Source organism: Cheilinus undulatus, linkage group 12 (assembly GCF_018320785.1).
Source record: "Cheilinus undulatus linkage group 12, ASM1832078v1, whole genome shotgun sequence".
Lineage (NCBI taxonomy): Eukaryota > Metazoa > Chordata > Actinopteri > Labriformes > Labridae > Cheilinus > Cheilinus undulatus.
In genome coordinates, this window is record NC_054876.1 from 27,250,071 (window position 1) to 27,276,507 (window position 26,437).

The 26,437-nt window shown below is 39.2% G+C and overlaps 2 protein-coding genes across 2 annotated transcripts in view; both read right to left on the reverse strand.

Moving 5' to 3' along the window:
- Positions 1-14,890, reverse strand: part of stk10 (serine/threonine kinase 10) — a 68,099-nt gene extending 53,209 nt beyond the window's left edge. Inside the window, exon 1 of the mRNA XM_041801328.1 lies at positions 14,447-14,890. Coding sequence (XP_041657262.1) covers positions 14,447-14,605 — 159 coding nt within the window. The 5' untranslated portion in view covers positions 14,606-14,890. The remainder of the gene's footprint in view (positions 1-14,446) is intronic.
- Positions 14,891-22,555: 7,665 nt separating this feature from the next.
- zmp:0000001268 (CYTL1 domain-containing protein) lies at positions 22,556-25,462 on the reverse strand. The gene is made up of 4 exons (XM_041802075.1): positions 25,310-25,462; positions 24,944-24,988; positions 24,611-24,757; positions 22,556-22,600 (listed from the first exon to the last, which is right to left on the reverse strand). The coding sequence occupies exons 1-4, from the start codon at positions 25,460-25,462 to the stop codon at positions 22,556-22,558; spliced, it is 390 nt and encodes a 129-aa protein (XP_041658009.1).
- Between the last annotated feature and the right edge of the window lie 975 nt (positions 25,463-26,437).

Sequence of the window (26,437 nt, forward strand, 5' to 3'; positions counted from 1 at the left end):
TACTTCTTTTGGCAACTGTGTAATTGTATTCACCTTTGTCTATCTTGACAAACACCTTTTTACAAGGCAATAAAGAACATTTATTTGATATTTGCGCAAACATTTTGTACCATTTCAAAGGGAATAACTGCCAGATTACACTACTTTTGTTACTTGCTATCACAATACCTAACTGATTCTCTCTGTTCTTCACTTATCAAATGCACTGATAAATTTCCTCATCATTTATACTCTGTTAGATTAACAAACCAACAGAGTAACTGTTGACCTACCTACTTCTTAAAGGCCGGCTCCTTCACCGAGTTTACCAAGGACATTCACAAACCCACACACACCTTTACATCTCAGTGGGAACACAGCTGAGGAATGTGCCCCTGGCCTTCGGATGGTTTTGGGAGTGGACTAAGAGGGTAGACTGAGAGAGCTCACGCATTTATATGTGGTGCATTTTTGTGTGGAGCAGGGAATGCATTACGTCAAAGAGGGTCCTGAAGTCCAGTCTGCAAACATGTGTGTTTGTTTACATGTACACCTTAACAACTGTATACACTGCACAGAGAGGAAATTACGCTGAGACGCCTCATTGTGTCTCACATGGGACCCCTGACCTCATACAAGTTAGCGTGACATCAAGGCAGGAGTGTGTTTAGAGATGTTTGTCTCATGTGCACATACTGAAATGAGGAAATGATTCAAGTAGGCAGACATCAAGTTCTTCTTCTGTGCATTTATGCTGTTTGACGTCTGAGTCTAAGCACGACGCAGAAATTGTGGAGCATGCTCAGAAAGGGCCAAATCCATTTTTACAACTGAGGTGTATACATGCAAGAGTAAATCAATCTCCAACCATTAGCAGTAATCATACTGTGTCACAGCAATAAAAGGAAATGTACATAAATCTTAAATGATGACAGGAAAGATAGAACTGCGGCTGCTTGTAGAGAGACAGTCACAGCCAGCATCTTTTAATCATCCCGGACTAAAGACAAGTGAAAAATGGATTAAAATACACACGAGTGCAGCTGCCTAGCTCTGTGCCAGAGCAGGGAGACAGAAGTTTGGGATTCAATTTACTGTTTTCTACTTTCAATGACCCATAAGCCACCATGCCTGATAGATTTTGGAAATTTGGAAAGAGCTGGAATCCCCATCACTAGCTGATGAAATATTTGTTATTGTTTAGCTGCTGGTTGTGTTTGCTGGTGATGCTGTGGGTGTGTGTTTGATTTTCACTGACAGCAGTTTTGACTTCAACCTCATTGTGTGAGATTCGTAAAAGGGAGCTTCATTGATTTTCACAGTAGACATTTTTTTGTATTGTAAATATATCAAATAAATTAGATCAAATATTGACTTGAAAAAGGCAAAAAAACAAATTTTAAAGGACAGTAATATTGACTATTTCACTGCCGTTTCGACTGAGATGTTAGTGTAAAAATGGAGTGATTTGAGCCTCAGTAAGAGAGCTGATGCCATGATCTCATTTAAGGCTTATTCTTCAAAGTGTCCAAAAAAAAAAAACAGTGTGTTTGCACTTAGTTTGACTCTATTTGATCCAATGCAAACGAATAACTGAATTCCTAGAAATCTGTATACTTTTTGTAATTGTAAAGAAACTGAAAAACAAATGTGTTATATCAATATTTCCATAAATCTTCTTACTGTAGCACATGTGCAGCACATCTCTCTATCCTCTCCTCTCTTGTCCATCTTTTGTCTTACACACTAAATTTGTCAGTCATTCTTGCTCTGCCTGTACGTCTGCTCCCATCTGTCATGTTTATTTATCCATCTGCTTTCAACAACAGTCTGTCTGCAGGACAAAATCGATGACCGACAAGCATAGCGCCATGCTGATCAGAGAAAAGCAGATGCTACAGAACCATGTGTTAGTGCACAAACATGCCGTGTGCTGACAGACATCCCAGCCTTGCGTGTACGTGTCAATCATTATTAAAACAAACAGGCTTCTCAAAATCAATCAAGCTGGTAATTATGAGATTTAAAACTCTGTGTGTGTCTGCTTAATAAACACTGTGGGTGTGTTTGTACAGCACTGGAGAGGACAGGAGAGGACATAAGACACCAATCCTAAAAACACATCATACATGTTCAAGAAAAGACTTTGACAATTTTATTTTAAAAAGAAGAAAAAAATAATCAATGCTGATGTTACTGAACCAGGTGACCTCCTGTAACTGAAAACACACAGAACTTTCCCTGGGGTCAATCGCCTCCAGGTTGAACGACCATACCACATGCTGACGTGTGTTTTCTTCGAGTACGCTTTGTTACAGTCCACAAACGCACCCACACCTCCCTTCAGGGGGAATGTGTAAGACCTCTGCCCCATCATAAACCTTTAAAGCCCCCCCCTCCTCTGTCGGCTCTCCCCGTGTGTCTGTGAGCAGGAATGTGGCTCTCAGCTCAAGCATAATGGCAGCAGCTAATAAAAACTCAGCTCTGACAGCAGGCGCCTGTGGACGTGATGATCTCCCATTCAGAGGAACAAGGTGCACGAGTAAATCATGATTATTAGCTACAGGTTTTGGAAAAAGTTGGGCAGTACAAGTGGTAAAAGTATGGCTCTTAACTCTTAAATTTTCAAACTGATTCATTCAGTAAAAAGTTTCTTACTTTTGCTCAACCACCACTTTATTATCTAACCCTTCCAACAACAAAACTCCTAATAATTATAAAGCTTTCTACTCAGGATTTTGACTTTCAGGCAACCTTTTTGTTGAAGGCTGCTGATTATATGTGAGACAAAATATTGATACTTTAGGAAAAGAGTCAAGGTATCATATCATGTGGGTGCAGAGCAATTCAAAAGCAGTTATACAAGATAAATATGCAAAAATCTCAGGAATCAGAAAGGGGGCAAATACTTTTTCACGGCACTATATCCACACAGACTCAGAGCTGTTTTTGCAGCCAAAGGTGCATCTACTAAATACTGACTTGAAAGGGGCGAATATTCATGCAGTCACTTATTTTACATTACATTTTTTATTTAATTGACATTACTTTGTAGATATCTGTTTTCACTGTAACTGTATGTTCTACTGTGAAACATATCCTAAAAAAGTCAAACACCACTGGCTAAAAAAATCCAGCAGAGCATACATTCAGGAATTTAGGCGGGTGCTTAAACATGGGTGTGATCATATTTTTATGGTAAGATGGGGTTTTCTTTTGACCCACTGAAAAAAACAACCTATTTTTTCAAAGAGATAGAAATAGTCCCATATTTAGACAGCTGTGAGAAGACTAAATGTGACAGATTTCAAAGACTTCCCATTTACTGACTGTGAAACATGCTACTATTACAAATAAAAAGCAATCTGAGAGTTGGTCTGACACACAATATTTTGGTATATTTAAAAAATGGGCTCTGCAGTAAATTAATAAAGAAATTATGGCTTCATAGATAGGACTTAATTTTTAATATGATATGTTATGCAACATGTGATATTCACACCTAAATAAAAGGCTCACCACAAGCTTTAAACTAAACAAAGATAAAGTCAGTGGCCCATCGATGACAAACATAAAACTCTAATAAATGAGTCAAACTACAAAACTCGAAGGACTCTGCTTCCCTGCTGACAGAATCTCTCTGTAACAAGCCATTTTCTGCTTGACAGCATTCAAAAGTGAAACACAGAGGGTAACTGGGTGTGGAAAAGATCACAGCTTTGAGTTCAAACACTCAGACTGAACACAGAGCCAGCTACGGATGTTGCAAAAGTTCTCACTATCAAGTGAAGAAAGTCAGATGTAAAAAAGCAGGTCAGTTGATCAGGAAATCACAACATGCCACTGAGAGCAAAGGAAGAAAAAGCACTTTTAACACTGCTGTCACACTTTAAAGAATTTCAAAGCAGCAGCTTTACAACAGAGGAGACCTTTTCTCTATCTAGCTCAAAGAACACAAAAAAGTAGCTACAAATTGAGGGTTAAAAGTCTGTTTCTACCAGCTGCAAAAAGCTGTAGGAACACAGGAAGCTTTCTGTAAGTGCCAATAAAACCTCCATCTCCACAATGAAGGGGACTACCAGCATGCTGAGCCCACGCCCACCGTGTCACAGCTCCTATCAGTTACTGTCAGCACATCTGGTCCTTGAGATTAGACGCAGAGAGCTTCAGCAGCTCTGACGGTTAAGTCAGGAAAGTAACAAGTTAGTGGCACTGCATGATCTAAATTAAGCTGTTCGCTTTTCACATAAACCTTGTGGTTTCAGTTGCATAGAGGATGTTACGACCTTTGGCCTCCTACTCCTCCTCCTCCTCCTCCTCCTCCTCTTCCTCACTGCTGACACCCGATGTGTTTCATCTTTCACTTGACTGGAGAGGATAATCATGTTTAGAGTGATTTTTTCATGAGCTTTTCACTCGATCTGCCATCTGTCACTGCAAGAGACAAACAGCATGCCTTTCTAATGTTTACCATAATGCTATGAAGTTTTTCAACAACATATGGCTCAGGAGAAAATCTCAATTGTATTTTTTTTTTTTCTCAAAATGTCCATTGCAAAAGAAAACAAAGCAGTTTTCATACAGTGCATTCAGGAACTTCTCAGACCCTGTTCACTGTTTTTCAAAACCAGCTCTCTGAAGAGTCCTGGTTGTGCCAAACGTTGTCCATTTGAGAATTATGGAGGCCACTGTGCTCTTGGGAAACTTTTTTGTAGCCTTCCCCAGATCTGGGCCTGTCAACAATCCTGTCTCTGAGCTCTACAGGCAGTTCCTTTAACCTCAAAGCTTGGTGTTTGCTCTGATTTGCATTGTCAGCTTTCTTTAGAGAGGTGTTTGCCTTCCAAATCACGTCTATCACATCAATTTAACTTACCACAGGCGGACTCCAATCAAGGTGAAGAAACATCAGAGCAAAAGATCCAGAGAAATGGGAGGAGCCTGAGCTAAATGTCAAGTGTTTGCAAAGGGTCTGAATACTCATGACAATGTGATATTCCAGTTTTATGTATTTAATGAATGTGCAAAATTTTCTAAAATTCTGTTTTCACTGGTTCATGATGGGGTACTGAGTGCAGATTAACGAGAATAAAAATGTTTTTTTGTTTTTTTTTTTAACTGTAGCATCAGGCTGTAACATAACAAACGTGATAACAGCAAAGGGGTTCTGACTACTTTCTCAATGCACCGTATTATGGATATTTAAGGCCAATACATATATATACGTATATACTGCTTATATATTGGCTGCAAATATCAATAGAAAGTTTCATATTTGCCAAAACCATCATGCCAATACTACCGTACATCCCAAATCAGTATCAGCCCTTTAAAAACCTGCCAGTTGACCCCTAAATCAGTCTGTAACCAGGAAGGAAACACGTAACAGCATGTTCATCTGTGTGACTTTAGCACATTGTAATTTTTAGGCAGTAGTATAAGTGTGCGTTCACACCAGAGCTGTTTGGTCCGCTTTAACCGAACTCTGGTCCGTTTCCCTGGATAGTCCGGTTCATTTCGAGTGATGTGAACGCTCACACGAACTGAACTTGCGGACCAAACAAGTGGACTCTGGACTGCTTGAAACAGGGGTCTCGGTACGCTCCCTAACGAACCCTGGTGCGGTTGGCTGGAGGTGTGAACGCAAAGCAGACCAACTTGTAAACCAAAGGCAGGATGAGGCATAAACCATAATGATATACGGATTTGTATGTGATTTAATACACTCAAATACATGTCGGTACCTCCCTTGGCGTCTGGGTATCCATGGCAACGCGTTGTAGTCTGTGCTGATTTATTCATCTTGTGTAAAGGACGACATGCTGGACAGCTCACCACCTTGCCGGCTGCTCATAATGCCGAAATGCAAGAGCAGAAACCACAAGACAGTGTAAATTCTGTGTTTTTTCATTGTTTATGTGGAAGAAAAGACAGGCAGAAAGGAGTTTCGTCTTCTTCTACGCCTTCTTTTCTTCATTGTCGCCGTTTGTTTGTGGCGACAGCGCCCCTAGCGGGCAGAGGTTATAGGTGTTCAGACAGTTTGGTCCGCTTGACCAAAGAGAGCAGTATGAATGCGAACCAAACCAAAGGAAAGTGCAACAATGTTGCCATTTCTGTTCCAAAATGGACCAAGTCCCTGGACTATCAGGTGTGAACACAACCTAAGACACAACAGGATATCTGGTGCATCTAAATGAGACACCAAAGGAGCGTGAGAAAGCATCTCCGTTTGAAGACCTGCATTAGAAAAGCATTATGGCATCCTTCTCCAAATAAACTATTTCTATACCGCTATTGGCTTGTGGACAATGAAACCATGTAATCACATAAGCAACAAAAACTTATGACTGTACCCTAAAACCCACTGTTGCTCGGTTTTCAACTTAAAATTTGTTAAAAGCAATGTTGTTCATAACCGCCTGAATCAACTGAAATTAAATGTTGCTGTGACTGCTGCACTTCTACTGTCAAACAGCTCCACCACAGTTGAACTCCAGGTTAAGCCCACTGTCTTTACATCACACACCTACAGAGATAAGCTGCACTGCTGCTTTTTTTCTCCCACAATGGTAATTTGACAGAGCATAACCTCACAGCCTGCATGCGTGTGTCTATGGAAACATTTCAGCAGCAGCAGGACAATGTGCTCAGCGGCACGTGGCCCATTAATTAGAGAGGGGAACCATGCAACTCTTCTGTTTCACGCTTCAGCTGCACACACACACCTTCACACACATGCATGCTTCTCTCCAAGAAGTGCAAGCATGCATCAGCGGATGTGATGAAAACATCCTCTGACACACTGAGGACAGGAAGAGACACATTCTGCTGTCAAGACTACAAAGACAAATAAGAGGGAGTGGAGAGGTTATGGGGTTAAAGTGGAGAGCATGCAGGGAGACAAACTCATCTTTGTGTACCGTTTGTGGTTGCAAACAACATGGTCCTACAATTTGACTTCAAAAAGGGCTCCAACCAAAATGAAGCTGCTATTTCAAGTTAAAAGTAGCACTTAGAAAACACTAATTAAGCTATAAATCAATAAAACTTTCACTGGAAACCTGTCCACTAAAAGGCTGCCTGACCCTGTTTGAATCATGACAAAAGTTAATGATACATGTCACTGAGGAAGAAGCAACATTTTCTAAAAGTTACGTCTTGATCTGGAACAGTCCCAACATGTCAGCTTAACTGTAAACAATATGTTATTAAAACACTGTGCCTTCAGGTCTGTTTCAGTTTCACTCCTGCACATCAGTGTGACACTGATGGTGGGCAGTGATACTGTAATCCTCTGATACACTAAACTTGAGAATGTCAACAACAGCCTGTCGCTGCACATGTCTGCCTCCTGTGTGACCCTAACACAGACAGGCTACATCAACAAAAGCAATGTCTAACTGTGTCCTGATGTGCTCATTTACATTACATACATGCTTCAAAAACATTTATTACATTTTGTATGAGTAAAGCTCAAATAAATAAACTAATTCAAGCTAAATTCTCTTTGTTATTTATGTTGCTGCGGTCTTAGCCTGGACTGTCTTATGAAAGAGTTCTTATACCTCAATCAGGATATTCTGAGGGTAACAAGAAAAAGATTTTTTTTTCATTAAAATTTCATTTGAGTCAGATACAGTTTATGATATCTATCTAGAGAACATGCAATAATTAAATTTCACATTACACTGCAATTTTCACAGCTCACTGATTAAGGATTTGGAAGAATCATTTCTATAATTGACAGTATTCACAGTTTTTTTTTTTAATATTGATGCTAAATGTGCAAAGTTGGTTGTCTTATGGCAATGATTAATAAAAGAAAAAGATGCAGAGCTAGAGTACATCCTGGGATAATAGTCAGCACACCATCCATTACTAGAAACCATACCCTGCCACAGGCAGGAGGTCACCAACCAACTGGATAACTTCACTCATGGTGCAGAAGTGCTGAATATCAAAAACAACAATAACATGGCCAACTGTGATCATTATACAACATGCAATGTCTAAACACAAAGAAAACACATCTAAACTATGCCCAAGGGCATGATGAAAAAAACCCTGGGCCTAATATTTGGAGTGGTGAGGATGAAGCTAAGCTCTTAGGTCTTAGAATTGACTCTCTACAGAGTCGTACTAACACTGAAAGGATCAACAATTTAAACTAACTCCAGCACAGTAGGTCATTTAACAAATAATGGAGCAAAAAAAACACATTGAGAGTTAAGATCAACCTTATAATGTTAAACAGTGAGAATTTTGCTGTGAAAATGTTAATACAGAGAAAAGGCTCTGTCTTGTATTATGAACCCAGTATCTTGATCTGTGTTGTATCTTGAGTGAATCATTACATCCCTAAAATCAAGAAGGCACCATATTGTTGCTAAATGTGCCATAAGGTTGGAACAAACTACACAGAATTAACAACACTTAAAACTGATTGTGTCATTGCAGTCCATCTTCAACGTCAGCCATGAATATTAAAAATCACACACTTAGGAGTGACATCATTAGGGATGGGTACCAAATTTGGTACCGACTGAATTCTGTCGGTACTCCTGAGTACCGATCTACATAAAATCAAATGGTACCATATTTCAGTACCTAAACACATCCTTGTTACTACAAAAGAGTGGAATAGTAGTCAATTTTATATGCCAGGCACAAACGCTGCATTGCACTCACCAGAGTAATAAGTTGGTACCAGCTAACTGAATCAACAAAACAAGCATGGCTGATTGGAAGCAGTCGAAGGTAGCGCTCAACTTTTCAAAATACGCTGCATGTTACGCTGCAATATTTGTGACAAGAAGTTTAAAGGGTTTACCACGGCAAAGTTTCTAACCTGGTGAAGCAGTGTGATGATTGAGGATTTAGATTGGCTCCCACTGTTTCCTGCTCGTTCGCCCCCCTCCCTCTCTCTCTTTCTCTCGTACCGAATCCTCATTTTCAACGCCATGATTTTCCTGTTTATCATGTGGATAACAACTATGGAAATATACTAGATAAAGACAGACACTGGATTAAGGCACAGTATGAATTGCCCAGTGTGACTGCGTCCTAAAAGTTGCTCTCCATCTCTCCAACTTGGCACAGTTGATGCCATAAGAAGCGCTCTGTCAGGATAGATTGGGAGAGATTTTGAAGGAGTGACAGAGCCACGGACTCCTCCTCACTGCTTATTTTCATCGCAGAATGACTAATTTGTCACTTTCTATTAATTTTTTTGCAGTCGATACAAATAGAAATTAATGGACCCAGTGTGCACGGTTCAGGAGAATGATGTTTTATCGTATTAAGGCTCCGTTATGCTTCTGCATGGATGGCTGCATGATTGACTGATGAGAGAGGAGTTTTGTTGGAAAAAAAACTGCATGAGGAAAGAAGATGTTCAGTACGTCTAGTTCATGGTAGAGGAAGTAGTTTGTTTACTTTCATTTGTAAAACTTTAATTGGTAAAATTTCATACTTTTATTTATTCAATTAGTTATCTTGACTCCATACTCTATTGTTCATTTGTTTTAAACTTATTCATCTCCATGGACCCCAACACACATTTTTCCAAGAGGGGAAATTAGAGGAACAGGAGGCAGTGGGGCTGGGTTTTAATTTGTGCAATATAAAGGAAAACCACTGGTAGTTATAGTAGTTTAGGTTTTCTATGTTGGAGTCATTTGTAAAAACACTTGTGATGTTACATTACAAATGATGTTTGATGTTGTTTTGATGTATTTGATATTTGACAGTGTTTTGATATTGAGAAATAAATATCTAAAATTTGGAAGTTTTGAGGTTATATAACGTTTATTATTGCATTGGGAACTGTTGTGGACCGGTACTAGGAATCGGTACCGTAATGGTTCAAATGTGAAAGGTACCCATCCCTAGACATCATTAACGATGTGTCTGTCTAGGACATAATTTGCCAATCTTTATAATTTGTCTTCCATCTACTCTCATTTTACAGCCTGCCCTGACATGAATGTTGTACCTTGACACTGACTTTTAGCATAGCATTTGCCCATAAACAACATTACATATCTTTTGTATCTTCATTAGCCAGAGTGACATTATATATACAGTGTATTTTCCCTCGTTGGATCCTTTGTTTACATACAATAAAGCTAGAAAAGCTAGCCAAGCTAACTGAGAAAATTCCTTGATATTACCACATTTATACCCCAAATTCTACTTGAAGGATTGACAGTCAATATTTTCTTGATACTGCAGGACAAGTTCACAGTTTTTCTACAGTACAGCTCATTTGTCCTCAACACCCATTAAGCAAAATGTTACTCTCCCAGTGGAGACATAAACCTTTAGAGTCAGTGAGACAGGGACAGGAGTGCTCCATATGTGCAATTAAGATGCCTGTGCTTGATCTCATGGACAGATGTTTACACTGAAAGAAGTTTTCAGATCATCAGTCATCTCCATGAACAAAATTAACTAATTTTACTTTTTTATGATGGCACTATCTGGTACCTTCTTTTACTTGACCTTCACCCTCCACAGCTGGAGATAAGCAGCTGATCTAACATGTGTTCCTCTCTCCTTTCCTCACGCCTGCCCTATCAAACACTTTAACAATGGAAAAACATGTGCGATTCACCACCCTAGGCCTCTCCCCTCCCAACAGATGAGCTGATTATTCAGAGGTTCAGGAGCTGTGAGGGGAAGCTGTCCCCCTGAAGAAGTCCCACGACTTCCTCTCTTGGCTGTCATCTGGTCCCACTCTGCCTACCCTCCCTCCCTCCCTCCCCTTTGCTCCATCTGACACATGCAGGTGTGGATCTGTCCTCCTCCAGGCCACTTTAGAGAGCAGAAACAGAAGCCAAAGCAGAGGCTTGGTATTTGTATTAGAAAGTGCAAACACCATGGGGATGAGCAAGATTGTAGGAGTGGAATAATGTCCAAAAAAGCAGCAAATCAGCTGTTACTTCGTTTGGATCAAGTTTAAATCACTCTGAAGCTGTGTGCAGGGTGTCAAATTAACTTTCGTACCAAAATAAAGCACTTCATGTTCATACAGTCCCTAATCCTCTTACAACAAAGCTGATAGTGATGTCTAACAATACTGTTTTTATACAATCTTTTGATCCCTGGACTTCTTGCATGCTCACTTTAAAAATGGGGAAACTTATGTAATATTATGTGCAGACCTGTGGCTGCATTTTGGAAACAAGTGACCACTTTAACTCAGAAACTCTAACTTTCAGTTAGGGATGCACAATATTATCGGCAGTATATCGGTATTGGCCAATAATAAAATTTACGCCGATCTGTACAGCCGATAATGTGACGTCATCATTAAGCGCACACGATGATGCAGGACGTGCGGCAACAACAAACTCAACATGTCGGCTGTGTGTGTGAAGTTTGAGGTGTGGGAACAAGACAGCAAAATGGCTGTCTGCATCGCTTGTAAAGTACATGTGATGCGAGGAGGACTCGACAACAGGCATTTAATACCACCAGTTTAATTCTGCATCTAAAAACTGTCACCCTGATGACTACAAGGACTTTCTTAAGATAAAGAATGACAAAACTTTGTGCCAGGGAAAACTTGTCTACAGCCTCTGCTTCAGTCATTCGACAAAGCTTAAAAATACAGCAGCAACCACCCAAAGATAAGGAGCTGAACAGAAAAATCATTGAATTTATAGCTCTTGATAATCAGCCTTTTAGCATGGTGGACTATACGGGCTTCCGCCAGCTAATGATGCTTTTTAAGCCCCGCTACATTATACCTTGCAGGTGCTTATAGCCTTACCTGAACTGCAAAACTTTGTTTCCAGTCACATAGAGAAGCTCCTCGTTAAAGCTATACATGTTAGCTTCACCACGGATATTTGAACATCAAGTGTCCGTCCTCTTCGCGTGTTGAGCTTCACTGCCTCAGTGGATAGATGAGGATTTCACTCTTAAAAAGCCTGTCGTACACTCACAGGAGTGCCTACTCAGCAGCCGCAGTTGCAGCCGCTTTTGATAACATTTTTTCAGATATGGAAAATAGAGAAAAAGAACGTGCGTGTCGTCCTACGTGACAGTGCGCAAAACATGGCAAAAGCAATAATGGACTTCTGTGTGCCAAGTCTCCTGTGCTCAGCGTCAGCAGGTTATTGTGCTGCTTTTAATTGCCCTCAAAGATGCAGATGACTTTGGCTGTACATGTAGCATGTCATGCACATGTAAACCAAAGACATTACTATAAGTTCTCCATTAGTGTATGGCTGTATTTGAAAAAACAATACATCCTTCATTTCTGATAAAAAAAAAATCAAATGTTTTGTCAGTTTTCTAAAAAAATTGACTACCAATATTTAGAAAAAAATATTTGGAGTATAGGATGGAATTGGTGTTTTTACAGTGGAAAAAATGTAACTAAATATTGGTATCGGCCAAAATGAGTTTTAAAATATCAGCATATCGGATATCGGCAAAAATCCAATATCGTGCATCCCTACTTTCAATCTAAATGTAAAGCATGGAGGATGATGGTGATGAACTTCATGTTGCACTTTCTTTTCCATGGTGTATGTACACACAGTCCAGTAAAAACAACATACCTAAACAAGGTGGAGTGCTCTATAAAGACTACATTTTCTGTTCTGGTAAAAGCATCAGTTCTTCCACTGAGGCCCCTGAAGTGTCAAAGACTCTCACTGTGCTGCAGCGGGCAGTGCACACACAGAGTGACTGTAACATGCAGCACAGAGCAGCCAACAGATCCAGATTAAATAACTCCTCAGAGCCAACGTGCTGCTGCTGCTGCTGAGGTTTGACAGAACCAATGAAGAGAGCTTTCACTGTCACTGTAGCTGCTTCACACTGTATCCACAGCAGAGAGTGAGGAGGGGCTTTTCTATCCACGATGCAGAGCTACTTAATGGGCTACAGTAAGGCAAATTAGGCCCTTTAATGATCTAAATCCTAACATTTTACATACATGCTTTTCTTAATATGGGTGTACTGATGCAACAATTAAACATTGTACCTGCCTAAATGACAAAAATTGGCTCATTATTCTCTGATAATGTGGCATAAACTGATGTCAGTAACCAATGCGCATTTGTTGTATTGCATCAATTTAATGCTCACAAGCTTGTATGCATACGGAGCAAAATCATCTGCCATAGAGTTAAACTTAACACTTCTGTGTTAATATAATTTGCACCAGTTCTGAAATTAATTTACATTTATGAAAGTGTATAAAGCACTGATCATAAACTGGCGGCCCGAGGGCCATATCAGGAGAATGGCAAAAATTGGGTTAAAGAGGCAAAAAATATCAAATTGGTTACAAATGACAAAAAAAAGTGCAAAAAAGTGAGAATGGGGGTCAAAAAGTGACAAAAACAGAAGAAAAGTGGCAAAAATTGATTAAGGAGTGGCACAAGGAATAAAACATGCAGGAAAAGTGGTTATAATTGGTTAAAAAATTGCAAAAATTAGGTTAAAGAGGCAAAAAGTATCAAAAATGTGTTAAAAGTGGCAAAAATGGCTTTAAAGTTGCAAAAATTGTTCAAGAAAATGTAATGAAAATGGGTTAAAAGTGCCAAAAACAGAAGAAAAGTGTCAAAAATGAGTTATTACTGGTACTAAATCATTCCCTGGGATTTTCAGAGGCGAAGCCAACTCTGTTGTCAGGCCTGCCTCTTTGTGGCCTGCTGCATTATAGATAATAGGGATAGATCTCACTGAAAATATATATACCACTACAATAATATTTAAATCAAGCCAAAATATTTATTCATTTTTAGTACATTTGAAAGTTCGGCCCCCAGAGTTTCTGTGGAGACTAAATCTGGCCCTTGTGCGAATGTTCTTGATGACCCCTGGTATAAAGATTACATAAAATGTGGCCAAAATAATGCCCAGACAATCCAAGGACTAAGACTATATTTAAAACAGCTGTAAAAATTGATTCTGACTAGGACAGTGTTAAAAAGCAATTCAATGGCCTTTAAGGCATGACTGCTGCACTGATAAGAGAACCAGACCTTTTTTTTTTTTGTTCTAAGACTTTTAGTGAAACCTTAAGCTCCAGTATCATGACAACCAGGCTTTGTTTTACAAGTTAAAACTAACCAAACAGCATTGTTGAAATATTAGTCATAATCTCAACTATGCTGGGATGGTGCTGCATTAACAGGTGACCAGAGGCAGTCACACCTTGAGGCTCTGAACGCTAAGAAACATGTACCACAATAGGTCACATCTTCATGCTATCAGTTATTGGTACCATAAATCATGTATGAGAAGCTCCCCCAAATCTTCGAGAGATGACGTGAAATTGGAAGTGACGACAGACCAGTGTTAGAAAGATTAAGATGCTTTTCTCACTCGTCAAGGCAACAGGTGGTCACGTAGGACAGAAGTTTTCTTGAACGAAGCCTGTATTGTCTCTGAATGTTGTAGTATTTGTCGGGGTGCAGGTGTCTCGTGTCTCTGAAGTCTCACTCACCTTGTACACCTTCCCGAACGCGCCGTCGCCCAACTCGCCGATTATTTCCCATATGTCGTTTGGGTTGATGTCCCGGTGAACGTGCTCGTACTGCTTGGCTTTCTTTTTTATTTCGATAGTAGGCAGACGGAAAATTTTACTGAATCTAGTGAGTGCCATTCTTGAAAACCCAACGACACCCAGCCAAAATTATGAATAAAAAGGGTCAGGAGGCTCTACACGGAGAGCACGCAGAGGCGCGTGGCTCGTGCATAAAAAGAAAAACACGTATCTTCTTTTTTAGCAATCTTCCCTTTCCTCAAAAGACACAAGAAGTTATTATACTCCGTCCATGTCCAGCAGTGTCTCTAAAGCCTCTGTGGTTATATTCCCATTCACAGTCAGTGACCACCTGCCGCTCAGACACGATGGAGTAGCCTCCTGTTCGCCCGCCTGTCCGTCTGTCTGTCAGGGTGACTTGTTGCTTCAAAGTGTGCGAAAGAGCCCCACCTCGTTACTCAACAACCCGCCCACTGCCGTCATGGAAATGTAGTTTCTTTGAAAGAAGAAAGTCGTCGTCATTACAGCGCCGATGAGGAACAAGGACTTCATGTCCGGGTCTGTGCTGGGCGGGTCTGCTGACACCTCACACAGCTGGAGCAACCTCTGGAGTAAGCTGCTGGGTTTGAAGTGTTCTGTAGATTATGTCAGCTCTTTTATTTTGGTCTTAATTCTTCAGTCTTTTTCATCCTACGTCAGTGATGTCTGTTGCTATTGTTTACTTGTTTAATAGAAAAAAACAATAAAGACCTACGGTGATATTTTATGATGAAAGTTTTAAATTAAATCAGATCTCGCTTTAAATCAATTTGTCAATTCTCTTAGTTTACATACATAGAGTCTACTCAATGCTCATCATCAACACAGGCGGAGCTGTGGCGCCCTCTAGTGGCGTCAACTCAATAAGGTTAGACTCCTTCAAAACGAGGAAAAGCAATGAATGAAACCAGGAAGAAAAACGTCACAAACGACGAACGACCAGAAAGATATTTAAAAAAAATAAATTCTAACTAAATGCTTTATTTAAACCTAGAAAGCCAGTGCCAACATTCTCAGTGTAATTCCCTCTTGTGGCTCGTAATTTCAAATGGCGTAGGAGTAGGCTACAGTGCTTATAAAAGTATTCACCACTTCAATGTTTTACCCTTTTGTTGACTCTATAAGTCAATCATGGTTTGGCTTTTTTGACCCCAAAAAAAACCTCTTTGTCAAGTTGAAAACAGATTTCAACAAATCAGTGTCAATTAAATAAAAATATGTTAGGTAATTTATCGCATTAATATTCACTCCCTTTAAAGTGACTGACCTGTTTCACCAAAGGTATAGCCAACTGGCTCTAGTGGTCTCACAGTTAGTGAAATGGCCATCACTTAAATGCAGTTACTGTGTCTCAAGTGATTTTCATTTGTGTGGAAGGTGCAGTAACTGGTTAAACAGTATTCCTGGCTACCATTACACCACGAAGACAAAAGGAACACTCAAAATTATTTAGAGAAAAGGTTATTGAATAGTCTAAGTAAGCGAATGAATACAAAAAAATTCCAAGGCACTGAACATCCCCAGGTCAGTTAAAACCATTATCAAGAAATGGAAGGGCGATGACAGGTGTGTACATCTGCCCAGATCAGGCCGTTCTCACAAACTAAGTGACCGTGCAAGAAGGCAAGAAGGGGGCTGGTGAGAGAGACTACCAAGGCACCTATGACCACTCTGAAGGAGTTACAAGCTTCAACAGCCGAGATGGGAGAGACTCAGATTAAATCTCCACTAGAGTTAGACAAAAGGCACGTGGGAGACTCCAAGGTCAAGTGGGCGAAAGTTCTTTGGTCTTATGAGACCAAAATGGTGCTTTTTGCCTATCGGACAAGATGCCATGACACCAGACACCAAACACCGCACATCACCACAAACTCACCAGCCCCACTGGCGGCAGCATCATGCTGTGGGTATGCTTCTTGGCAGCCAACCCTAGAAGGCTTTTAAAGGTAGAAGTTAAAATGTACCCAGCAAGATATAGGATAATCCTGGGAGAAAATCTTATTCAGTCTGCAAAAGAAGAGATTTACTTTATCTATGCATATGTAGCAGATGTAAAAGATATAATACATAAAAATACTGTCTTTTATTTTTGGGAGTATTTAGTATGTTTTGTTATTGTATTGAGTTTTAATTTCACCAAAATCTTCTGTTTATTCATGTATTTTTAAGTCTTTATTTTGAGTTATTGTACTAATGATATTACAACGCCCTCTGCTGGCGGTAAGGCGAGTATGTTGCATCATTTCCGCCCTCTCCTCAGTCCGTTCAGAGCTCGACTGAGAGAGGTATGTATCGCTATTGCTCGTCTGAAAAGTGCAAATATAAGAGTTACAAGTTTGAGTTAACTGTTTAAAACAGTTTAGTTTGTATAAATAAGTGTACAGGAGGTTGAATGTGCGCTCCTTTTGTGTATTTAAGTTGTAAATAGGTCAGAGAGAGTTAGCCTAACACATGTTAGCTGTGTGTGTGCTCGTGTGTGCGTGTTGGCTTTTGTCGCTACTACATCCCTTGTGAGACTCACCTTAAACATTCCTCTTTCTCGTGTTAGGCATGTTATGAGGATGAAGATATCCATTTTGACTGATTTTGCTCTCTCTGAATGTACTCAGACCTCGCTGTGAGAGATTAAAATTGACCTCCATGAGACCAGCCCGTGCCTCTGTTTCATTCCAACCCCGAACACAACGCAGAGTAGCTGCAGCAACGCAGCGGAACCGGTTACACATACATTATTTAATTCATAAGCATCCAACCAAAGCTAATAGGAAATGGTTTAAAGACAACAAGGCGAATGTTTTGGAGTGGCCGAGTCAAAGCCCAGACCTCCATAGAATAGAGAATTTGTGGCTGGACTTGAATAAAGGCTGTTCATGCCCAATCCCTGTGCAACCTCACAGAGCTTTGAGCAGTTTTGCAAAGAATATTGCAGTTTTCAGATGTGCAAGCCTGGCTGAAATCTATCCATGCAGACTCAGGGCTATGATTGCAGCCAAAGGTGCATCTAACCGCTGACTTGAATACAGTCACTAGAAAAAGTATGTGAACCCTTTGAGACTTCTTGGATTTCTGCAAAAATTGGTCATCAGATGTGCTCCGATCTTCATCTAAGTCACAACAATAGACAAACATGGTCTACTTAAACTAATACTGCACAAAAAATGATATGTTTTCATATTTTTATTGAACAAAACATGTAAACATTCACAGTACAGGGTGGAAAAAGTATGTGAACCCCTAGGCTAATAACTGGTTGACCCTCCTTTGGCAGCAATAACCTCAACCAAACATTCCTGTAGTTGCAGATCAGACCTGCACAACGGTCAGGAGGAATTTTGGACCATTCCTCTTTACAAAACTGTTTCAGTTCAGCAATATTCTTGGGATGTCTGGTGTGCATCCCTCTCTTGAGGTCATGCCACAGCATTTCAATCAAGTTGAGGTCAGGGCTCTGACTGGGCCACTCCAGAAGGTGTATTTTCTTCTGTTGAAGCCATTCTGTTGTTGATTTACTTCTATGCTTTGGGTCGTTGTCCTGTTGCATCACCCATCCTCTGTTGAGCTTCAGTTGGTGAACAACTGGTCTTAAGTTTTCCTGTAAAATGTCTTAATGAAATTGGGAATTCATTTTTCCATCAATGACAGCAATCCGTCCAGGCCCTGAGGCAGCAAAGCAGCCCCAAACCATGATGGCCCCTCCACCATATTTCACAGTTGGGATGATGTTTTGATGTTGGTGTGCTGTGCCTTTTTTTCTCCACACATAGCGTTGTGTTCCTTCCAAACAACTCAATTTTGGTTTCATCTATGGACAGAATATTTTGCCAGTAGTGCTGCGGAACATCCAGGTGCTCTTTTGTAAATTTCAGATGTGCAGCAATGTGTTTTTTGGACAGCAGTGGCTTCCTCCATGGTGTCCTCCCATGAACTCCATTCTTGTTTAATGTTGTACTTATTGTAGATTTGTCAACACAAATGTTAACATGTGCCAGAGACTTCTGTAAGTCTTTAGCTGACACTCTAGGATTCTTCTTCACCTCATTGAGCATTCTGTGCTGTGTTCTTGCTGTCATCTTTACAGGACGACCACGCCTAGGGAGAGTAGGAACAGTGCTGAACCTTCTCCAAGTCAACAATTTTTGATCGTAGGTCTTCTGACAGCTCTTTTGTGCCAGGCATGGTTCACATCAGGCAGTGCTTCTTGAGAACAGCAAACTCAAAACTAGTGTGTGTTTTTTATAGGGCTATGTCTATTGTTGTGAATTAGATGAAGATCGGAGCACATCTGATGACCAATTTATGCAGAAATCCAAGAAATCTCAAAGGGTTCACATACTTTTTCTAGTGACTGTATTTATGCAGTCACTCTTTTTAGAATACATATAGTTGACATCACTTTGTAGAAATCTGTTTTCACTCTGACATTAAAGATTTTTTTTTTTTTTAAGAAACTATTTTGATCATGATTGATTTATAAAATCAATGAAAGGGTCAAACTTCCAAGCGGGAGAATACTTTTTATGGGCGCTGTATTTTCAGTGTTTTAGGATCCAAATGTTGTCCTCTCTCCTGCTGTGAGCCGTTAATGCTCCAGTGAGTAGTTTTTAGTTGGTTATGAAACAGGCTGGAATAACCCCTTGGTACCTCTGTGATCCAAACAGCAAACAAGATTATCAGCAACAAGACAGATTATTTAATGTATTTCTGGATTTAAAAATGAACTCAAATCATTGTAATGCTTTTCATCAACTCCTGTGGGATCTGAAAAAACAACAATTTAAAACATTATACTTCAAGTATTCACAGTGAGTGATGCATTTACTCTTAAAAGATAGTAGGATGGAATTCTGATGACTGATAAACCTGCTTTGGACAGCCAGGGCGGTATTAGTAACTGGAGGGTCAGGAAGGTATGGTTTAAAATTCCTTTGCCACAAATGTCTGTTTTTTGGTTGATTTAATGCCATTTTACTACAAGTGAATCCACTACAATTTTATGGGTTTAATATTTCAAAACAATATCTATGTCGCTGTAATGTTCTTGTTATGAAGACATGGTGGGACTTTTTGAGGGGCTTGAACTCAGAAGGGGGGCCTTTCCAATGGAGGTTTTGTGGACTATCCCACACCATGCTTTCACACTTTCAACATCTTTCTTGGGTAGTCCACCAACCAGTTACTTAATCTGCATACAGTGTCATTAACAAGAACATAATAAAGTAACACAAAAATAATTAACATAAACATAAAATAGCAGATAAAAGTATTAAAATGATTCACTGCTTTTTTTTTCTCTTTTCAATGTTTTATTCACTTTAAGTTTCACTGTCTACTCAAGTTCAGCTCTTGGTTTTACAGTTTTAGCTGAATGATATTAAAAAGCAAGGAGAACTGGGAACCAAAGTGAAAAAAGAGGAGGAAAAAAATCTGACAGACTCTTTTAGATATAAACTGCAGATTGATTCTTTAGAAGAAAGTAGAAAGTGTGTGTGTAACCAGTTGAATAAAACCCCTGTAGTGTATGTAGCCTATATGACAAGTGATTTATGACTAAAACACAATGCTGACATTTATGGCTGTTAATTTGAAATATGTCAGTGAACTTCATTTAACATGTTCCCTCAAAAAACATGAAGTGCTCCAGCATAAAACTCATTGACCTTCATTAAGCAGCTCATTTGCATGAGTCATTCTTACTTTTAATTCCATGGAAGGATTGGTGAGACAATTAACCGCTGAATTACCTGTTACGGAGATGATGATTGGTGGTAGTGAGGTGATGTCAGCCTGTTATTATTCTCTAGTTTGGCGCTGACATGCATTAATTTGATGAAAAACACAAGTTGGCATCCTTTGCCACTCCTCTATTTCAATGTAATTATCAGGATGTAATTTTCCATTCTTTGCCTGCAGTAAGTGAACATATTTAAGTTGTTCAAATATACTGCAAAATAACAATCTGATATTTTTGCATTCTATATACATTGGATAAAGTTGGAACAGTAAAGTAGAGAAGCTCAAACACGTCCATACAAGCTCAGAGAATTTCACTGATCTCACTTATGTTGCAATGAATGTGTGTGCATGTATGTCCGTGACACTATAAGATTTAACGTTCAGATGACAGTTAATGATGGGCAGTATTGATTTAGAAAACCAAAATTCAAAGGGCTTTAAAGTGGATCATAGGAGTGAACATTTTTATTCAGTGTTACAGCATTACAAAATTGACAAAATGTATTTAATACGTTTGCTTAACCCCGCCATGTGATTAGGCGAGTCCTGTATCAGGGCTTTTAATGTTCTTCATAGTTTGTTTGCATGTTGGTGTTTCTTGACAGGGGTGGGTTTTGTAACTTGGTTGCCCCAGGCAAAGATCATAGGCTCTTCTCCGTTTTTCTTGTTGCAATATGGCCAGTGAACAACATATTTTGTAAACACTTCATTTTAATGATCATTGATTGTAATTTTATAGAAATAAGTGGTAATAATCAAGTAATTTCTCAAGAATCATGTGTTCATTTCCTTGTTGGCATTTAACCAAGTAATAACTCAGAGATATGGTAAGATTAAGGAAGTATTTACCAAGCAATAATGCATTAATTATCAAGTAATTCCTTGTAATATTGTGGTAAATCTTTGGAGCCTGTCCCTAACTCCCTACCCTAAGTCTTACCTCTAACCATAACCCTAAAAGTTGGCTTTTAAAAAAAACCCTTGAAAGGCTGGCGCAGGCTGTTGCCCTGCAGTAAGAAGGTCCTTGGTTCGCTTCCCGGTCAGGGCCTTTCTGCGTGGAGTTTGCATGTTCCCCCTGTGCACGCGTGGGTTCTCTCCTGGTACTCCTGCTTCCTCCCATCACCAAAAGACATGCTCATCAGGTTAACTGGTGACTCTAAATCAGCCATAGGTGTGAGCATGCCTGGTTGTCTGTCTCTATATGTCAGCCCTGCGATTGACTGGTGACCAGTCCAGGGTGTACCCAACCTCTCACCCAATGACAGCCCCCAACCCTGAATTACATAAGCAGTATAGAAAATGGATGGATGGGTCATGTTTTACATTTACAGCATGCTTTTTGACCCCAAAGTAATCCACTAATTCATAGTTGTGATACGGCATCTACCTATCTATGCTTTTAGGGGCTTTGACCTCGCTGTTGGGGCTGGGGTCCTCATCAGGGACTTATTTTGGAGAATGTAACTCTCTTTTGATGCTGTTTATACTCTCTTTGCATTATTTACATTCAAAATACATGTCTTAATTATTAAAAGTAATTTTAGATGAGTCCCTCATATTTGATAACACACTGACTATATCTTGAGGACCTTAGGAGCATGAGGCCCCAGTGAACTCCCTACCATCACCTAATGCATCAGCAGCCCATGTGCTCCAGCTTCCAAAGACATCCCTGATGGTTAAAATGGTAACTGGAATGTCCCGTAAGCGTGAATGTAACTGGTTGTTGTGATTGGGTGTTGGTCTCTTTTGATCAGGTCTGTGACTGACAGGTAATCAGTCCAGGATGTATCCCACATTTCACCCAATGGCAGCTGGGAACAGCTCTAGCCCCCTACAACCCTGACCCAGACAAGCTGTAAAGAAAATGGATGGATGACACATATGGTTGTGATATAATTCACTCTGGATAGAGTAGAGGTTTTTAATGTACTTGCTTCATTGACAGAGGGTTTTGTGTAAGACTGGATGGTTCTTCTATGTATGGACTGTATCACAGTGAATACAGTGATACATAGAGTAACCTTTATATGACCATATGAACATAACCACTCTGTATGGTTAAAAAGAGATGCAGAATACATTTTGAAAATCAATCAGAGACATTTTAATAAATGTACAGTATGAAATGTTCCTGTAGTTGGAAAACTTAGCATATTTTTGGTTATCAATATTATAGAAAATAGATGACAAAAGTAAAGTTACCATATTTGTAACAGAATTCTTGTCTTTCAGTCAATGCAGATGTTAGAAGAATGTACACAAAAGGACTGTAAGACTGTAATATCAGCCATAATGTTAGTACTCCAACGCTGCACAGTCATCAATGGTGAACACCAGGTCCTGTGATACAGAAACATGTATTTCAATTAAAAAAACATACATGACTTAATAAGATCTATATTCAGGACTGATAGCCCTTATAATATTCTATTACAATCACAGGAACAATTCTAAATATTTACTACGGTGCTGCTCGGATAATATAAACAAAGTTTTCTCTCTTTGGTTTAATTTAAAGAGAGCTCTGATATTTTTCTATCATTACTGAAGCATTCCAAAGTGATCATAATGAAGGTGAATTCATTATGTTCCCCATATCCAAACATGATCTGGTCTGCACAGATTTTGCCATGCAAGTCTGTTATGGGGAGGACCAGTTATGGACCCAGATGTGCCTGACGTGACAGTTCAGGTGTACAGGGTCAAAAATCCACAGAGAACTCAGCGTTTTTCATAATCTGCTTCACAAAGCTGGTTTAATCCTGTAAAATGACCCACTGAGTGATCCATTAACCAGCAGGCAGTGTGATGCATCTCAGTGGTGAGAGTCTGCTTTCAGTTTGCTGTTTTAGAGCAGGCTGCAGTGGTTCGCATGTTTAATTTAATGTGACGAAAAATATAAGCAAAGAAACAATTTATACATTTAAAATGTTTTGGTTCTTTTGTGCTGTGATTTTAACACTATTTTAAATATCTTTTTAATCTAAACAAAGGATTAAAATGGGAGAAAACAATATTTTTGGCTAATAATGTTGATTTATTTTTTTAAATAAACTTTTTTTTATTCTTTCAGTAAAAAAGTTCTCCTCATGATCACACAGGAAATGGGAGGAGAGTGTAATGTCGCATCTTAAACTTGAGAAGCTTAGACACTCCACTAGGGCCAACAAAGTTATTTCATACAGTTTGGAAGACCTTCCTCACTGACTTTAAGCAAAATTTTGCATCCAAACATCAGGCATTTGGTTTGAGGTCCCTGAACTTTTGCCACCAAATCTTTGTATTTGTGCTTAATGTACCTGTACCTTGAACTGTGATGATGTCTGTTCTGATGCATGTTTTTCAAAAGTTTAAAAAGTCCAATAAAAAGATTTCAAAAATAAATAAAAAGGCTCTCTTTGTGGTCTTATTAAAGAAAATATAGCAAAAAATCTTTCTTTGAACAGTGATTTATTAAGCCGGTCATTTTAAAATTAATCTAAAAAGCTCATCTTAAGCATATATATCTATATTTTCATAATTACTTAGCCTGGCTATACAGAAGAGAAACAATGATTATCAGGTCAGACAAACTATAAACCACAGTATTTGGTACATTACAGGTGCATCTCAATAAACTAGTACATTGTGGAAAAGTTGATTTATTTCAGTAGATCATTCAAAAAGTAAAACTCATGTATTATCTAGATTCATTACACACTGGGTGAAAACAATTTAAGTTTTTTTTTCTTTGGATTTTGATGATTATGGATTACAGTTCAAATCCAGTATCTTAAAAATAGACTATCCCATGAGAACAATAAAAGAAGGTTTTTAATGCAGAGATCTGAGTCATACGGACTCCATACTTGGTTGGGGCTCCTTTTGCATGAACTACAGCATCAGTGTCTTGAGGCGATCAGCCTGTGGCACTGCTGAATTGTTACAGAATCCCAGGTCACTTTGATCACTTTTCTCCACAAAGCTGGTCTGCAGAGGGAAACATGAAGTGCCCTCAAATTTTCAGGTAGGTGGCTGTGTTGACTTTAGAAAACACAGTGGGAAAACACCAGCTGATAATATGACTCCCCAAACCAACACTGACTGTGGAAACTGAAAACACTGTACAAAATCAAAAGAAGTACCGACTTTAAGTGTTTCACCCTGTCATGAATGTACATGTAACTTTTTGAATTGAACTACTGACATAAACAACTTTTCCATGATATTCTAATTTATTAAGATGTGCCTGTATGTGTGACCATAGCCTGCACATTCATTTCCAGTTATTTAGCTTTGACGCATGAACTTTTACTTTGTTGATCATAAAAACCTCAGGTTTTTCAATGTTGGTCATTAGTCTCGTCTTACCCCGTGACATTTTTGAGACAAGAAGACGAAGAGCTGTTTCAGAGTGCCCCCCAGCTTCCTCATGTCTGCGGTGTAAGCACAGCGCCGCTGTCGCAGCTCTTCTATCAGGGAGATGTAGGTCCTTATTTTGTGTATCACACAAGCATTCTGAGGGCAGGAGCAGTAATTAGTGTCCCTGAAGCTGATTTACAGCTGAGGTTTGCACTCAAATACCACAGATGTTTGTGTAAAGTCTTGAAAACAGATGGAGAAGTCAAAACAGACTCAATTTAAGGATCAGAAAACACAATAAAAATGTTCGCTATTATATCAAAGATATGAAGTCATACTTACATGGACATCAAGATAGAGGTATGGCATGTGGGCCATGCAGTAACCCTAGAAGAAAAACAAAGTTTGAAAATTCATCATTTGTAAGACATTGCAGGAAACTCTTAGAAACATTGACATGTAGTCTGAGAAACTTTGTGTTTCTATAACTATGCAACAGTCTTAATTTACATATAAAATAAATGGACAAATGAGTATCTAATTTCTGAATGTAATCTCTAGTATGAAATAAACATTACACACAGCCCAAAAAAGCAGAAATACAGTATATCAGTGGCACATAAAACCCTTCAATAATACAAACTCAGACTATCTGTAGTGTTAAAGCACAGAGCTGAAATCTGCAATCTGACACAGCTACTGACTTACAGTGTAATAGTCCTTCTTCAGGTTTGCCACCACTTGGGTGATTTCCCGAGCCATGCTCAGCACCTTGGAGTAGCAGGTTGGTGGGAAGAAAGGTGAGCTCAGAACCAGCGACGCCAAACAAGACAAGAGTAACAAGTGGTTAAAGAGTGCCATGATTTACTGACACCTTCAGCTCTGACACAAACCTCGGACTGTTTGTTGGTGTGACCAAATCACACATGCAGCCACGTATGCATGCAGACAGATTTAACACACCCCCTGCTTACTCCATCGTGACAAAGACGAGGCTGTCAGTGCTTATGTCTATAGAAGATTCAGAGGAGGGTCAGGAGGATAGTGAGACATGGTTTTGTCCAAAAATTTTGTTAGGAAAACATACACAGAGAACTGTTTAATAATAGCAAGAATTATAATCATTTTGTGTGATAATGAGACTGTTAAATCATCCTCTATGTTTTATTTTGATTTATTTACGCCTCACAGAGATTAAGAATCTCATTTACAAAAGTGTACTGGCCAAGACAGGAAGTAGCACATTTAACAGAGTTAAAGACATGAAACATTAAAAAACAAAGATCAACCACTCCTGAGTCAGCGCTCGTCTGTTGTTATATATTGCTTTAAGGAGCAGCTAAGACCATATAACAACTTTGGTGAGTTATTTTGCATTGTACCAGCTCTGGCTCTCTAGTAAACAACATCCAAACTGTCAGAGTTGCTTCACAAGACTAAGGTTGGTTACCCTTTGTTCATCAGTGGCTAACCAGAATCTGCTCCTCACTTAAATTAAAGTGAGAGCTGTTTTGGTGGCAGAGTACATGTCAAAAAACTATGGACAACATGAATGGCATACAGCTCTGTAATTACTCTTTGTTGTCTTCTTTTCATGATCGTGGAAAGCCAAATTTATGATGGATTATTTTTCAGAGGAGCCATTTAGATTGTTTCAAGTCCAAAAGTCCAACTTAACTTAAGTCAAACTAAAGCAGCACACATTTTAATGTGTGAAATGTTTATGGGTAGAACAAGAACAGAGCTGCACCGACTGTAACACAAACTTTTTTGGGGGAAATAATCAAAGTATGGCCAGATAAAGTTCTTTTTTTTATAGTTTAAAGTCTCAGATTG

What these genes read in the sequence shown, in the direction of transcription:
- zmp:0000001268 (XM_041802075.1), bottom strand. Translation starts at nt 25,462, where the DNA reads ATGGCACTCTTTAACCACTTGTTACTCTTGTCTTGTTTGGCGTCGCTG. An exon ending in TGAAGAAGGACTATTACACT is followed by an intron (nt 24,989 to 25,309) that starts GTAAGTCAGTAG and finishes TTTTTCTTCTAG; the next exon opens with GGTTACTGCATGGCCCACAT. An exon ending in ACCTCTATCTTGATGTCCAT is followed by an intron (nt 24,758 to 24,943) that starts GTAAGTATGACT and finishes TCCTGCCCTCAG; the next exon opens with AATGCTTGTGTGATACACAA.